This window comes from Balaenoptera physalus (assembly GCF_965194825.1).
Source record: "Balaenoptera physalus genome assembly, chromosome: 2".
NCBI lineage: Eukaryota > Metazoa > Chordata > Mammalia > Artiodactyla > Balaenopteridae > Balaenoptera > Balaenoptera physalus.
This window is the reverse complement of record NC_138883.1, coordinates 104,664,596-104,681,639: the sequence shown is the minus strand read 5'-3', so window position 1 is coordinate 104,681,639 and position 17,044 is coordinate 104,664,596. Positions and strand designations below refer to the sequence as shown.

Below are 17,044 nucleotides of genomic sequence, written 5' to 3'. Positions count from 1 at the left end.
CCAAATGTCTCGGTAGGAACAGGAAAGCTGAACTCTGAGCTCTGCATTAGGGAGGGGTAGGAAACTCTCTGAGACAGTCCTGTTTAGGGTGTGTTCTGCTTAGTGGGGTAGGGGTGTCTGTCCCCTCCATAGAGAATTTGCCTTTGCCCTTTCCAGCTGGATCTCCAGGGAGGAATCAGGACCTGTTTCCTATCAATTACTTCACCAATGGATCCATGAACACTATAAGATAAAACCTGAAATAATATTGCAGCCTAGTAATTTAAGACTATCACTGTAAAAGTTCATACCCTTTCAACACCATGATATAATCAATGCAAGAAAACCAAAACTTCGCCAAGGAATTTTTATTTCACATGAGTTTGTTTCAACAAAGTCTCATTAGCGTTCCAGGAAAAAGATGAATATAGCCACAAAACAAAGCAAAAATATGTGGTGCTTCCAACGCGTTTTTTTTTTTTTATTGTTTCGGAGTAAAAGCATTTGTTACAGAGAAAGAACAAGCTGGGTAGAGAAGTTAGTAAGAAACTGCAGAAGAAAAATGTAAAATTCCTGAAAGTATTTCAAAATTTTGTAATTAGAACCAGTATTATGAGGATAATTTCACTGCTGCTGCTCGTGAGATAATAATAGGTCCCATTTGCTCTATAGTCACTCCATCCCATGCACACACTAAGCCTCTTACATATATCGCCTCGCTTAATCTTCATCTGCAACTCAAGTGACCAGGAAAATTTCCAAAGTTCTCCTGAAGTTCCTACTCTGCCTTGTAGCTCTGAAGCTCCTCAACTCACAGTTCTGAGAGGTGTAACAGAGCTGGGGTTTCTTTTCAGCTGATCTCCACAGAAAAGATTCAAGTTTTTTCAGTCCAATTACAGTGATTTTTCCAAATCATTAATTCATCCAAACAAACATTTATTGAGTACCTACTGTTTTCCAGAGACTGTTCTATGCACTGAGGGTACAAAAATAAAAGATGCGGTACTCCACCCCAAGACAACAGAGAGACTCAATAGAACAGAGAGTGGGGTACCTGGGAAGACTTCCTGGAGGAGGCGACACTTAAGCTGAAGTTTAAAGGCTGACTAGAAGTTAGAAAAGAAGGGGGAAAGGCATGCTAGGTACAAGAACAGCATGTGCAAAGGCACAGATATAGGAGAGCATGGCCCATTCAGGGAACAGCAAGCAGTGGATTACTGCTGAAAGGTACAGTGAGAGGGTAGAGAGAGGTAAGGGGGTCAACGGGGTATCTCTCACCAAGGGCTATACTGAGACTGGAGTTCACCCAGATGAGGACAGAAAATCACACAAGAGTAGCACCAGGAGCCCTCTGCTGTGAGACAGATGTTCATCCAGTGGACCCAAATACACAGGCCCAATATTCAGGGCCCTTCATGTGTTGTCTGCACAAATACCCCCTAACACCCCAAAGAGGCCTTGGATCCTGTGGGTCCCGTTTTCCCCCTCCCACCCTTTGCAGGCCACCTTCATTCTCGCCTCAGGATGATTTGAATTCCTGTATTATCTCCACAGCTCCTGTGTACACTCGTGCTTGACCCTGAACAGCAACAGGGGGCAGAAGAGGCCTGCAAATGCTTTAGAGATTGTGCACTTCCAGCAAGCTCCCAGGTGACAGGGACGCTACTTACTGGTCCATGGGGCACCCTTTCAGTAGTGAGTGCCTAGAACAGCACTCTTCCTCCTACCTGAGGGGAAAGATTTCTTTTTCAAAGGTACAATCTACCATGGACCAATACTTTCAGAAAATAAAACAAAAATGAATGACGAGAAAAGTGAAATTTTAAAAAGACACACAAACTATACATCCCAACTCTGTATTACTGGGCTCCATAAACATAACATTAACCTAGCAAATTACTCAGGTCAACTGAGCCCTCCCCTCATCGACTCCTGCACACACAGCTCCAACTACAGAAGCACAAGAAATCAGGGCTGCTCAAAACAAGGTCTAACTGCCACCGCTACATTTTATGGGCAAAGGAGAGGATGTACTAGAAGAAGCAAAGGATTTGCTTTGGGGTTCCATGAATATACTCCCCACTAAAATGCAGTTGATGAAAAATCGCTCCTGATACATAGAGGCGCAAACATCTGACCACCTACCTGGCCACTCGTCCCCGGAGATCTCCCAGGCCGGAGAGCTGCCGCAACTCCAGAGTCTTTAAGGCAGAATTTGTTCCATAGCTAATGTTGTCCCGGGCGCGGATCTGCTCCTGGAGTACCTGAGCAACACACAAAAACACTAATGGAGTCATCCGGGAATTCACATGCTGCCACAGAAGCATTTTATGCTTTTGGCAAAAACAAGAATGTTCAACTCCTTTCAGAAGAGGCTCCTTTGTAATAGTCACCTGATATACATGGAGAACCAGGGGCTTAGAAGAGAGACCTCAGAGATGACACTTGGACCAAGGCCCTGCATTTACCAGTAAAAACACTGAGACTCAGGTGTCAGGTGACTTGATGGAGGTCCCGCTGCAGGAAGAGGCAAAGCTGAGACTAGAAGCCTGGACTCGTGGAGCACAGTTCAGAGGTCTTACCCTGCTCCAGGGTGCTTTTTAATAGTCATTGTTTTAAGCAAACGATCCCTAAATCTGGGAAATAATAAATCAAGAAAAAGGTGGTGGGGGGAAGAGGGGCATCAGACAAAGAGGTCCAAATTCCAGTCCCTCCAGCTGTGTGATCCTGGGAAAGTGTCTAAAGTTTTCTGAGCTTCCTTTTCCTCATCTGTTGATAGTAATGGTGATTATACTCTTAAGGCCACTTTATGGGAACATTACATAAGATAATCCATATAAAGCACTTAGCACAATGCCTAGTACATGGTAAATACAGCAAATGCTAATGATTCTCTCTAGTACCTATTCGTAACAACATTTATACAGTACTGGAATGGTAGAATGTGTCTCAGAGAAAAGACATTAAAGGAAAGCAGAAGTACTGGAAGATCGAATGACCCAACACAAAAGCATGAACTCGTGGAGCAGCCATCCTGGGAAATCTGCAAAGGAATGATGGAGATGAAGAGGGCATCCGTGGTGTTTATTGAGCATGTCCTGGGAGGAGCCCAGGGCTGCGATACACGCTGACATGCACAAATCCACACGGCACCCTGTGAGGGAGGTACTCTCAGGACCCCTGTGTTATAGACCAGGAAGTGAGGCACCAACAGCTGAACTGATACACTCAACATCACCTGGGGAGCAAGTGGCTAGCTGGGACTGACCCAGGCGGCCTGGCTTGAGAATCCAAGCTCATAATCACGCTGCAATGCTGCCTGACAAACCAACAAAGAATCTGAGACAGAAGCACTAAGGACAGACAGACAGATATGAAAACCCAAGTCCTAGGTTACAGGAGACCCCTCAAAAGCAAAAGCAAAAGTTTGCATCAGACGTTTCTTTGAACATTTCCTTATCCTTTTGCTCACCGCTTCCTTTCCCCCTCCCTCCTCCTCTCCCTGTATTCTGTCCTCCACACTCCCCCCACCCCATTACCACACTCTCTCCTTCTTTTTTTTTTTAATAAATGTATTTATTTATTTGGCCGCATTGGGTCTTTGTTGCTGCTCACAGGCTTTCTCTAGTTGCGGCGAGCTGGGGCTACTCAGTACGCAGGCCACTGTGTGGTTGCTTCTCACCAACAGTGTGGTGGCTTCTCTTGTTGTGGAGCACAGGCTCTAGGTGCGCAGGCTTCAGTAGTTGTGGCACACAGGCTCAGTAGTTGTGGCGCACGGACTTAGTTGCTCCACGGCATGTGGGATCTTCCCAGACCAGGGCTTGAACCCATGTCCCCTGCACTGGCAGGTGGATTCTTAACCACTGTGCCACCAGGGAAGTCCCTCCTTCTTTTCAAAGAGAAAGCTTTTGATTTCTCGTATCGTTTCCCTTTCAGCCACTTTTTTAAAATTTCCAATTTGCCTGATGTCAACTTGAGTATTTATTCTCTTTTGCTTTCTTTGTTTTGTTTTTTGTTGTTGTTGTTATTTTAAAAGATGAGTACCAAGTTCCTTTATTTTAACTATTTCTTCCTTAATAATGAAGACATTTTCCTTTTAGTACAGTATTTTCTGTGTCCACGGGTTGTGTATGAAGTGTTTTCTTTTTTATTGTTTTAATTTCAGTTTTGAATTCCTCTTTGGTCTAAGGGTATCTAGGTATCTAAAGATTACTTAGAATTGTATTTCTTCATTTTCAAGGAGTTTTTTTCTATCATTTTTACTATTTATTTCTAATTGTACTGGCTTATGATCAAAAATATGATCTGTAATGTATTTAATTTTTTGAATGTATTGTGGTTTGCTTTGTGGCACATGACTGATTTTTCAAAAGTTTCATGCAAAAAACTATTCAAGGAACAAAAGGTTCAATACTGCATATTAGATTGAGTTTGCTGACTTATTTATTTTTGTCTACTAGATCACTCCAACTATGAAAGAGGTGTTATGAATTCTTACACTGTAAGATACTTTCATCAAAGTCTCCTTACATTTTTTTTTTAACATTTTATTTATTTATTTATGGCTGTGTTGGGTCTTCATTTCTGTGCGAGGGCTTTCTCTAGTTGTGGCAAGCGGGGGCCACTCTTCATCACAGTGCGCGGGCCTCTCATTATCGCGGCCTCTCCCGTTGTAGAGCACAGGCTCCAGACGCGCAGGCTCAGTAATTGTGGCTCACGGGCCTAGTTGCTCCGCAGCATGTGGGATCTTCCCAGACCAGGGCTCGAACCCGTGACCCCTGCATTGGCAGGCAGATTCTCAACCACTGCGCCACCAGGGAAGCCCCTCCTTACATTTTTTTTTTTTTTTTTTCCTTACATTTTTAATGCTGTTTACTTTACATATTTAGCTGCCATTTTATTTGGACATACAGATTTATGTATGATCAAAGTGGCCATAGACATTATATAATAACCTTTTTTATCTGATTTAGTGCTTGTAATATTAAGTTTCATCTTACCTAATATTAACATTGCTACTATACTTTATAAATATTAAAGCAAATATCTGCTTGGTCTAACTATATACCAGACACTGTTCTAAGTGCTATAGGTATGTTAACTGGTTTAATTCTCACAAAACGCTATGAAGGAGGGACTATTATTATCCCCATTTCACAGGTGGTGAAATCTCTAAGTGATCAAGTAACTTGTCCAAAGCCACAGTCAATACCTGAGGGAGCTGGGATTTGCACCAGGAGCTTGGCTCCACAGACTGTGCTCTCAATCATGACATTATGCTGCCTTATATTTTCATTCGTCCTTCCATCTCACTTTCTTTTTTTAAAATTTTATTGAAGTGTTGTTGATTTACAATGTTGTGTTAGGGCTTCCCTGGTGGCGCAGTGGTTGAGAATCTGCCTGCCAATGCGGGGGACACAGGTTCGAGCCCTGGTCTGGGAAGATCCCACATGCCACGGAGCAACTGGGCCCGTGAGCCACAATTACTGAGCCTGCGTGTCTGGAGCCGTGCTCTGCAACAAGAGAGGCCGCGATAGTGAGAGGCCCGCGCACCGTGATGAAGAGGGGCCCCCACTTGCCGCAACTAGAGAAAGCCCTCGCACAGAAACGAAGACCCAACACAGCCATAAATAAATAAATAAATAAATAAATAAATAAATAAATAAATAAAATGTAGCATTTCAGTTAGCTAATCTACGAAAACACCTTTAAAAAAAAATGTTGTGTTAATTTCTTCTGTGCAGCAAAGTGACTCAGTTATACATTATATATATCTATATACGTATCTATAGATATATATATATATATTCTTTATATATAGATATATATATATATTCTTTTTCATATTCTTTCCCATTATGGTTTGTCACAGAATATTGAATATAGTTCCCTGTGCTACACAGTAGGACCTTGTTGTTACATCTCACTTTAGATTTACAGTTTACGGTGCTTTTTGTTGTTGTTTCCTTTCTCCTTGTCCCTATTTTGACTGGTTTAATCAGCTTACCGTTCATTGCCTTTTCTCCCCTTGTTAACTGGGGAATGTTCTGGCCATTGCTAGTCCATGAACGGCTACCTCCCCTTTCCCAACATATACGCACCTACTCCAGGCTCTATCCCTGCACAGCACCCCTCTCCTCCACATGAGACACTTATTTAGCACATTCACACCCACCCTCCTTCATCCTTCAACCCCAGATGACTTATGTGGAAGGATTTTTACTTTTCTCTCCCTCTTGCTTTTCCCCACACCAACTAGGCTTTGCTAAAATAACTCAATACTCCTAGTTGGGATACAATTAGAATTTTGCTTGTAGAATGGCCCTTCTTTTTCAATTATCTTTTTTTTCTTCTTCTTTTTTTAGCACTCTGTTACGCAGTCCCAGGCATTTATCGATATCCATTTACATGAAATGATAGGTCTTTTTCCAAGGATCACCGATTACCTTTGTGCTTCTCCTTTTCATTTCCCCCTATCTTAGGGTCTCTGTGCGTAGTCACTGTGTTTGGTTAGAGTCTTTCCTCTAGCATTTTCCTTGGACCAGGCACTTGGATGAAAGACTCTCTGGATCCCTGCCGTGTCTATTATCTTCCTCCCTCGCTCTGAAGGGTGGGTGATAAACTGAAAGGGTATGAAACTCTTGACCTAAAGGTCTTTCCTCCCAGTGAACTTGAAGCTGACAGGAAGTCTGATGCTTCTTCCTCTAAAAGCACCTTGGCTCCTTATGCCTAGATGCTTGTTTTCCATCTTTAGAGTTCAGGATTTTTATCAGAATGTACCTAATTGTGGATTTTTTTAAAAAAAATTCGATTCTACCTAGAACTCATTGAACACTTCAAACTGTAGTCTCAGATTTATCTTCATCGTGGGTAAATTTTCTTCTTCTATGTAATTATTGTTTTTTCTTTTCCCTCTGTTTCTTTGTCTCCTTCTGGAATTCCTATTATTCACATGCTGGGTGTCCTGGATCTGTCCTCTAAGTGTTGTATCTTTTCCCCCATGGTTTCTCTCTCTTTGTATCTGGCACTGATGTTTCAGCACTTTTTCTACTTTGTCTTGTGGGTAACTAATTCAATTCATAAAAGTAACCATCCTGGGCTTCCCTGGTGGCGCAGTGGTTGAGAATCTGCCTGCTAATGCAGGAGACACGGGTTCGAGCCCTGGTCTGGGAAGATCCCACATGCCGCGGAGCAAATGGGCCCGTGAGCCACAATTACTGAGCCTGCGCGTCTGGAGCCTGTGCTCCGCAACAAGAGAGGCCGCGATGGTGAGAGGCCAGTGCACCGCGATGAAGAGTGGCCCCTGCTTGCCACAACTAGAGAAAGCCCTCGCACAGAAACGAAGATCCAACACAGCCATAAATAAATAAATAAATAAATAAATAAATAAATAAAGCACACCTAGTATAGTGTAATTAAAAAAAAAAAAAAAAGTAACCATCCTTGCCTCTAGTTCATCTACTGACTTTTAAAAATTTAAGTTCAAGGACGAAATTTTATGTTGTACCTGGATCTCCTTAAGCACTCTGTCTTATTACTCAGTTGGAGCTGTTGTAACAAAATACCACAGACTGAGCGACTCATAAACGAAAAACATTTCTTTCTTGCAGTTCTGAAGGCTAGGAACTCTAAGCTCCAGGTGCCAGCATGGTCGTGTCCTATGAGGGCTCTCTTCCTAGCTTGCAGACTGTTGCCTTCTCACCATGTCTGCACGTGCCAGAAAGAGGAAGCTCTGGTCTCTCTTTCTCTTCTTATAAGAACACTAATCCCATCGTAAGGGCCCACCCCCATGACCTCATCCTAAACCTAGTTACCACCCAAAGGCCCCACCTCTAAATACCATCACATTGGGGGTTAGAGCTTCAAACATATGAATTTGGGGGAGGGGACACAAACATTCAGGCCATAATATACCCTAATTATTTTTCATGCAAGGGCCACCTGTTTCCTATTTCATTTGGGTCTGTTCTAAGGGCTGTGCTTATTCTTCCTCCCTCTGGCTGCCGGGCCCACTTAAGTGTGATGTTTCTTTTTGTTCTCTGCTCATTGGAGTGAGATTCAGTAGGTAGTCCTAAGTGTAATGGAAGGAGCTTATGAGCTGGAGGTGCAGCCGATAACAGCACAGAGCCAGGGTCCAGGTGAGGTGCCAGAAGGAAGCATCTCTGTGTCCTTCTCTCTGCAGCCCTCCCAGCCTGGAGCCAGTGGGGACACAGCCCATCTCTACAGCCCCTCCTCGCCTGCCTCCACCTCAGTAGGGACAGGAGACCAGCTCAGACACATGGTGCGCAAGGCCAGTGAGACTGGCCTTCTCTCTCTTACTCCTAAACCATGGCGTCGAGGACCTCTCTCCCAGGCTCTCCCCAGCCAGGTCTCTGCTGGCTCCTCCCGGCCTTCCTGCCTGCCCATCCCAGCTGTTCAGGAAGGTGGCACTGGAACTGGGAATAGGGAAGAAGGCACACTAAGCCACTACCTTCCTATACACTTCCTGCACCAATCTAGAGGTTTAAAGATACATTCACGTGTAGATACTTGTTACCATTTCTAGAAGTTTGATGATTTCTGGTATACTGTCAATTTGCAGTCCAATTTGCAAATGAATGGGGAAGCCCTATTAGACAATAGATTTATGCTTGCATAAATCGTTTTTGTGCTCCCTTCTATCAACTATATTTTTAAATTTTATTTATTTATTTATTGGCCACACCGTGCAGCATGCAGGACCTTAGTTCCCCAGCCAGGGATCGAACCCATGCCCCCTGCAGTGGAAGCGTGGAGTCTTAACCACTGGACCGCCAGGGAAGTTCCACTATCAACTATTTTTTAAGTATAACATATATGCAGAATAGTACACTTATATACATTTTTTTAGGATTTTCAAACTTCCTTGTATAAAGCAGAAATGAGGGATGTGAGGATTCTGTGTTTTCCTTATTGGAAACCTGGCTGGAGTCACCATTGAAGGAGTGATACTGACAGTGACAGTAAAAAAATTTCACTGGAAGGAATTTGGAACCGCTAGACCTATCTGTTATTTGCTGTAGTTTCCAGCTTTTTCTGAATGAACCTGCTCAACAGAATAGAAGAATGCAAACCAGTTACAATCACCTGTGAATGATAAAACGTTAGTCACTGGAACACACTCTTGCAAGAAAACTTGAGATCTGACTAATCTGGTTCTGACACTCTCCCACTGATGAGAAGGCAATGGGGAGCTCTTTCTCTTTTAATAGGAAATAACGCTATTTGTCACAGTTAATAGAAAGTAATACTTATTTTTTTGTACATAATGCTTCAAATCTTTGTTTATAATAAGGCTTAAGACCATGGGTCCTCAACCATCTTTGGGGTGTGTAAGGATCCCCAAGTGGCTTGTTAAACACACAGGTTCCTGGGTCCCACTCCCAGGGAATCAAAGCGAGGGAATGGGCCCAGAGATGCAGATGGTCATGGTCCACAGACCACTCCTGGAGAAACACTGCATTAGACACTGGAGAAATGACAAAGGCTCCAACCAATCATTTCATCTGAGTTGTTTCTCAATCAAAAAAATCACTAAGCAAAGACCATGAAGAGCAATTCACCAAGCAGGTGCTAAAAATAATTAACACATTTTTTAAAAGGTTCAGCCTTTCTGGGACTTCCCTGGCGGTTAAGACTTCGCCTTCCAATGCAGGGGCTGCGGGTTCGATCACCTGGTCGGGTTCGGCTAAGATCCCACATGCCTCACGGCCAAAAAACCAAAACATAAAACAGAAGCAATAGGACTTCCCTGGTGGCGCAGTGGTTAAGAATCCGCCTGCCAATGCAGGGGACACGGGTTCGAGCCCTGGCCTGGGAAGATCCCACGTGCCGCGGAGCAACTAAGCCCGTGCACCACAACTACTGAGTCTGCGCTCTAGAGCCCTCGAGCCACAACTAATGAGCACGCGTGCCACAACTACTGAAGCCTGCACGCCTAGAGCCCGTGCTCCGCAACAAGAGAAGCCACCGCAATGAGAAGCCTGCGCACCGCAATGAAGAGTAGCCCCCGCTCGCCGCAACTAGAGAAAGCCTGCATGCAGCAACGAAGACCCAACACAGTCAAAAATAAATAAATAAAATAAATTAATTAAAAAAAATTTAGACAAAAAAACTTTTAAAATCACACCATTTCCATGTATTAAAGAAGGAAATACTTTAAATTTATAATATTAAAATGCATATCAAAAATTGAAAATGCACAGTTGGCCCTTCACAATACAACTTTTCCAGAGTATGATCCTTCAAAATATATTCATAATGTTCATAACCTTTGACCCTGTAACTCTAGTTCTTGAAATTAATCATAAAGCAAATAATAACATGAATGACAAAAATGAATGCACAAAGATGTCTTCATAGTGTGATGCATATACAAAGTATTTTACAAGGTATCTGCATGGTACATTATTATGCACCAGTAAGAGGTTCATGGCGAGCTTTTAAAAACAAGAGAAAATGTGTACAATTTAATAGTAAGCAAAAAGAAAGGGTACAAAATAAATACACAGCATGATTACAGCTCTGTATAAGGTACATAAAAAATAATACTAGAATATTAATGACTTGCTTATCTCTACGGTTAGATTATGGTTGATTTCTCTTTTTTGTATTTTCCACAATGGGCTTACACTACTTTTAAAACCAGAAGAAAAAAAGTGTGTATATGTATGTGTGTTTTACCGCTTAGAAATAAGAAAAGCCCATTTAACTTTCAGAATTCTTATGCAGATGAATAAGATATTATATTAGAAGTGCTTTCTTTGAGTAATACAGAAAAGAATTGTGTCTGAACTTAACACAATATTCACATTACTGAAAAGTTATGTGAAAAGAGAAGGCATTAGAGAGGTTACTATTTTTTTTTTTTAATCTGAAGGATATCACTTTATTTTATTTACTTATTTTTTAACATCTTTATTGGAGTATAATTGCTTTACAATGGTGGGTTAATTTCTGCTTTATAACAAAGTGAATCAGCCACACATATACATATAGCACAGGAAGATCAGAGAGGTTACTATTTAAAGGAGTTCTATGATGAAGCCTTAGAAAAACAATCCCTCTGTAAAGCCAGAAACATTTCCTAATTTGTCATTTTGGGACGATATATCATCATGATATGTTTACTTTAAAAAAAGTTACAACCCGAAGTATATCATCAACTCTCCATTATTGCCAATTCAATTCAAGAAACTCTTTTCTGTAGGCCTACTATGTGCTGTGCACCAGACCTGCCTTCAGGAAGCTCAGCTGCAGCAGGTAAGACTACAGGGTGGAAAGTGCGTGGCCTAAACCCACATGAGCAGAGAGAAGAGGCCGGCCCCCTTGAAAAAGTGACGTCCCGGGTCTTCATTTATTTTTTCTAATATAGGGCCTATCTTTAAGGAAGATTCCTTCCCAGAGGCAGTAGGAAATGGCACCACTGTGTGAGCCTCATAGCGTTCTATCATGCCGTTTATGCAAAGGTGATGAGGACCCACATCCGGGGACGTCACCACCCAGACAGGCTAGGGGTGCCTAGGGATGACCAAGAAGAAACAGCCCTCCATGCTTCTCCTTCTTCAGCTCTTCCTGGATTTGTGAGGATTTGAAAATGAAAGTGTGACTCCAATATCCCATGCAGAAGGGCCCAATTACAGTAGGGCAGGGCCTTATAAGACAGTATCTTCTTACATAGCTTTTTAATCTTCACACTAGGACTTAAAACGCTCCAGAGTTCCAGCCTCATATATCAACTGCCTTCTTGGCATTTCCACCTGGATATTCAATGGGTCCCTAACACTTGCCAAGTCCTAAACAGAAGTCTCTCTAACGCCAACATGCAGGAAGTCCTATCAGCTTGACCTCCAAGACAGATCCAGAATCCATCCACCTCTCCCCATCTCCACCTTGACTCCCTAATCCAAGCCGCGCTGGACACCCCTAGCCTGTCTCCCTGCCTCTATTCTTGCTTCCCTACATTCCCTTCTCCAGGCAGCAGCCAGAGTGATCTTTCTGAAACACAAGTCAGTCCATAAGCAACACGCGGGCAAGGGTTTTTAATCTGTTTTATTCACTAGTATATCCTCAGCGCCAAGCATATGAATGAATTCTCTAAATTCTTTTGCTTAAAATTAAGTAATGGCTTCCCATCACCCCACCCCACCCCCAGTGACACTACAGTCCCATTGGTCCTCTTTCTGCTCCTCCAACATGCCGAGCTTCTTCCACCTTACGGCCTTGGAACCTGCCGTGCCTTTTCTCTGGTATGTTCTCTTCTCTGTGTGTCTCCTGCCCCGACACCACCGCCTCGGCTTGGCTGGTCCTTCTGTCACCCCAGTCTCAGTTCACGTGTCACCTTAGACCCCCATCACCCTTCCTAAAATAGCCCCACAATCACTCTCCATCATATTACCTCATCAGAGCCCTGGACTTAGGCTGAAATTACCTCGGCTACTTAGGGTTTACTCCTATAAGCCCCAGCAGAATGTACAGCAGGCCTAAAAGCAGGGGCCTTGCATGCCTGGGTCACTACTTTAGCCCCAGTGCCTCTAATAAGGCCTGGCTCCCAGCAGGTAGCTGAGTAATTTGTCAGTTATTTTAGCTCCATGTTCCAGGATTTGATCATCTACACTGAAGGCTCAGAGACTCTTATCTAGCTGGTGCCTGGGAGCTGCTCAGGCCCTCAAAGATGGAGTCAGACAAGCTAAAATGTATTAGAGACAGGGCAGACACCTAAACACCAACCTGTTAATTTACTTTGGAAACGTCTATCAAATATTCAGAACTAAACAAATATTCAGACTCCATTCACTACCTTCTCCCCCTAGAGTCAAGCCACATGACAAGCCAAGTCTAGCGGGTAGAGTTAAAAAAAAAAAAAAAAAAAAAAAGAATTTGGATCATTATCAATAGTTAATTATATGTCAGCTTAACTGGGTCATGGGATCCCCAGACAGCTGGATAGACGTTATTTCTGGGTGTGTCTGTGAGGGTGTTTCCAGAAGAGATTAGCATTTGAATTGGTGAACTTAGTAAAGCAGAAGGCCCTCCCCAGTGTGGGGAGGCGTCATCCAATTCACTGAGTGTCATAATACAAAAAAAAAAAAAAAAAAAAAGGAGAAGGAAGGTGGAATTCGCTTTCTGCCTGACTAAGCTGGGACACTGATCTTCTCCTGCCCTCAGCACTCCTGGGTCTCGGGTCTTCAGATCTGGAGTGGAATCTACACTGTTGGCTCTCTGGCTCTCAGGCCTTGGAATTATACCACCGGCTTTCCTGTTCCCCAGCTCGCAGACGGCAGATGGTGGAACTCCTCAGTCTCCATAATCATGTGAGCCAATACCTGACAGTAAACATATCCTATTTATTGGTTCTATTTCTTTGGCGGTCTCGGACTAATACACACGCTAATCATCAAAGTCCCTCTGCTAATATACCTGTTCCAGTGGGACAAGATCATGCAGTTGCAGGCTGACATTCCTTTTTTAGGTAACTACACGAGGTCCAATGGCTAAGATTCTCTCCTCGTTGACAGTGCTAGATTCACACTGAACCAAGTTCCCGTCTGTCCGTCCAACTACACGTTAACATCATCGTCCACACCTCTGCTGTGAATTGCCAATGAGGCCCAACTCTGCACATATCGCTTGAGTTCAGCAAACTCTTCAATAGCCCATTTGCAAATTATTAAGCTAGAAAATTATGTGTAATCTAGTCAATTAGATGAGGGTTTGATACATTTTTCCCATTTCCCACCTAAGTCAAAGCCAACACCCCCAAGCCAGCCGGACATCATGAAGCCTGAGTACATGGAAACAAAGAGTAGGTCTGCAGATTCTAATCAGCTGGGTAGCAGACCCTGGCCAAAGACATGCTGAAAGCCCCAAGGGGACATGGGGGTCCCAACCACTTCCCTAAGCCATCAAACTGGCATGAAAGGGAAAGCTTACCCCACAAAAGGGCCAGGGACTGCTTCCCAGGATTTGGTTCCCAGGGACTGAGATGAGCTTAAATCAAAGGCAGTATGGATAATCCAGACATGTATAATTCACAGTTGACTACATTACCTCTTTTGAATTTATAATGATGATGATAATTTGTGGGAAGTTTCTGAGGAATAAATAATTGATAACATACTCCACATAGCAAGGCAAACTGCCAATGGAGACAATGAGTCGGGATGTATTAAAACAATATTCTTTCATTCAACATTTATCAAGCACCTACTAGACACTAGCCCACAGACTCATCTGTTTTGACATTGGAATCTGCTGATAGAATACGGGCAATAACTACAGGATTCTCGAAGAACCAAGGACCCCAGAGCCTTTGATTATGAAAGATTTCCTGAGCTCCTACAATGTGCTAGACACTGTATTGTGTAGGTGCTAAAAATAGAAAAATTAAGACTCAGTTCTAGTTCTTGAGGATCACATAGGCTAGTGGTTTGACAATGTATTTTACTTTTCTTCCTGTATATAACTGTGTACAGAGCCACATGATAACCATAAAGACTTATTGAGGCAAATTTACCAAGATATAGTATTAACATATCTCAATTCGACTAGCTCTATCAGGAGCCTGGACTGAGCTGTACATGTCAAGAATGGTTTCAGCTTTAGTTTTATAAGACAAAACCACCTGCAGGGACAGATTTTTATAAAACAAATACCCAGTAAAGTTTTACTGAGTGAACTGAAAAACCAGTGTAAACCAGTAATGAAAATAACCTAAAAACCAGGCAATTTACAGAAGAAATTCATTAAGAATCTATAGACAAAAAAAATACACCTTTCATATCATTTAAATACAATTTGAGTATCTTCACATTTCTTTGCTTTAAATATGCATATTGCCTTTGCATAACATCCACCCTCCTAATTTTATATTGCTTATATATAAAGACTTCCTTTTAGTACTTTTAATCTACAACATGATTTCATTTTAACAGAGTTTGGCTACAATGTGGCAATTCTGATGTCTCATTAAGCATCCTAATTTTGGTTATGTTTGGGTAAACATGCTTAGGCTCACAATATATACAAAACTACGTAATTAGTGTTTCATATAAAAGTCTATTAGATTTCCAAACTTTCTTCTGTTACTTTTTAATGATATATAATTATTACCAGTTACAAAAAAGTAAATGCTCATATATGCAAAGTAAATTTTTTTCCAGAATTAGATTTTACTCAGACTTCCCTCTCTACAACGGAAATCATCTATTCATTTGCAAACTGCACACTCCAAAAATATATGTAAATGGAAGAGCGCTGTCTGGTTAAGGGAAGAACAATCATTACATAAAATGTGTTTCAGATGGAAAAACTCACTGCATTGTAAATTATTTAAAAATCATCTTAAGTACACATTACAGAAAAATCGTGTTAAAAAGACATCTTAAAGAAAAATAATTAGCAAAGGCCTAAATGATTAATGACTTTGGATTCCTAGGTATGTTTGCTATTAACTGTAATTATCTAAGCAGTTCAATGAACTCACACCAAAGGAATGAGGGGGCAGGGGAGAACTCAGTGAGAACTAAAGCTTTAATTACCTAGTTTCATGAAGAAATTCTTCCTGAGGGAGTAGAAATACTCAGAAAGCAAGGAATGACTGAATAGCACTGCCTGTCACATTTGAGAGTTGGTTACCTAAGATTGGGGTTCTAGAGGAGCTTCCAAGAGGCAAAGTAGAAAAGTGAAAGGAGCTTATCTTTGGAGTTTAACAGTCTGGGTTTAGTCTCAGCACTGCCACTTACTGGCCTTGAGATCTCAGAGAAGTCTCTTCACTTCCCTGGGCCTAGGATGCCTCATCTGAAAAGGACGCAGTTTGCACAAATGACCTCAGAGTCCTTTCTAGTTCTTTTTGCTACCATAAGATCTGCAGTGGGCTTCAGTCTGAAATAGGCATTTATTCACTTAATAAGCATTCATGGCAATTTGTTCCAAACATTGTGCTGGACAATGTGAAGATGAGTAAGACAAAGTTCCTTTCTTTTTTTTTTTTTTTTTTTAATCTTTATTAGAGTATAATTGCTTTACAATGTTGTGTTAGTTTCTGCTGTATAACAAAGTGTATCAGCTACGCGTATACATATATCCCCATATCCCCTCCCTCTTGCGTCTCCCTCCCACCCTCCCTATCCCACCCCTTTCTTTTCTGAAGGGCTCCCATTCTATCAGGGGATACAGACTTGCAAAGAAACAATGTCAGTCCTATTCAGTAAATACTACGGTAACAGCATCAAGTGCTGGGTGCCCAGGATACATTAAGGGAAGAAGAACTAGGGCCAGGGAGGGAACTGGTAGTGAGGGCTTCCTAGAATGAAGGAACTTTTCAACAGCACTGAGGGCTCAGCTGAGGTTGGAAATCATATATTTCAAATGGTTCTGATGGTTGGATTAGTACAAAGGGAAAGTTATTCCCCAGATCCTACAGCTGCAGCTAAAGCACTATCACCTCTTACGGGGACAGAAAAAATTCAGTCCAGAGTTTTCTAAGGGTAGAGTTACACTCTCTGCTTTTACCTCAGGACAGTAATGTGGAATAGACTGTCTCCAGTCTCTGGTCTGTCCACCACCCACATAAACAAAGAGAACACAGCACAGTACCCATGGAGAAATGGGGAAGTCACACTACCTTCTAACATGGAACGTAGGGGTGTTTGCAATTCTTTGTGACACATTTCTTGCCACTGGTGGAGGGAACAGGAATCTGAGAATCATTATTTATCCCCAGTCACTCTGATTTTATCTATCACCCTCTCTAGATTTGAGTGCAGCAGGGCTATCAGCCCCCTAATATATCTCTCTTTTCAAAACTGAAATGTTTAAGTTGGGGTTTTTTTAATTTTGTGAAGGTGTCACAACTTGGGGTTGCCAAGTTATTCAGCTTCTGGGATAAAATTGCTTTCGCACTCAAATATAAAACTGGAAAGATCATTCTAAATATAGACACCACCTTCCAAAAACAAGTAAATTATCTACAGCAATCTCTTAAGCGTTCTATGCCCCTTGGATACCATTGTTGAGTTCTTTGGCTGCCGGCAATTGAACCTGACTC

The 17,044-nt window shown here is 42.2% G+C and overlaps 1 protein-coding gene across 7 annotated transcripts in view; it reads right to left on the bottom strand.

Annotated features, from left to right (window-relative positions):
• Positions 1-17,044, bottom strand: part of FAM81A (family with sequence similarity 81 member A) — a 124,472-nt gene that overhangs the window by 29,075 nt on the left and 78,353 nt on the right. For all 7 annotated transcript variants that reach the window (XM_082447713.1, XM_082447709.1, XM_082447710.1 and 4 more), the window contains exon 4: positions 2,125-2,243. In XM_082447713.1, the coding sequence (XP_082303839.1) occupies positions 2,125-2,243 (119 nt within the window). The remainder of the gene's footprint in view (positions 1-2,124; positions 2,244-17,044) is intronic.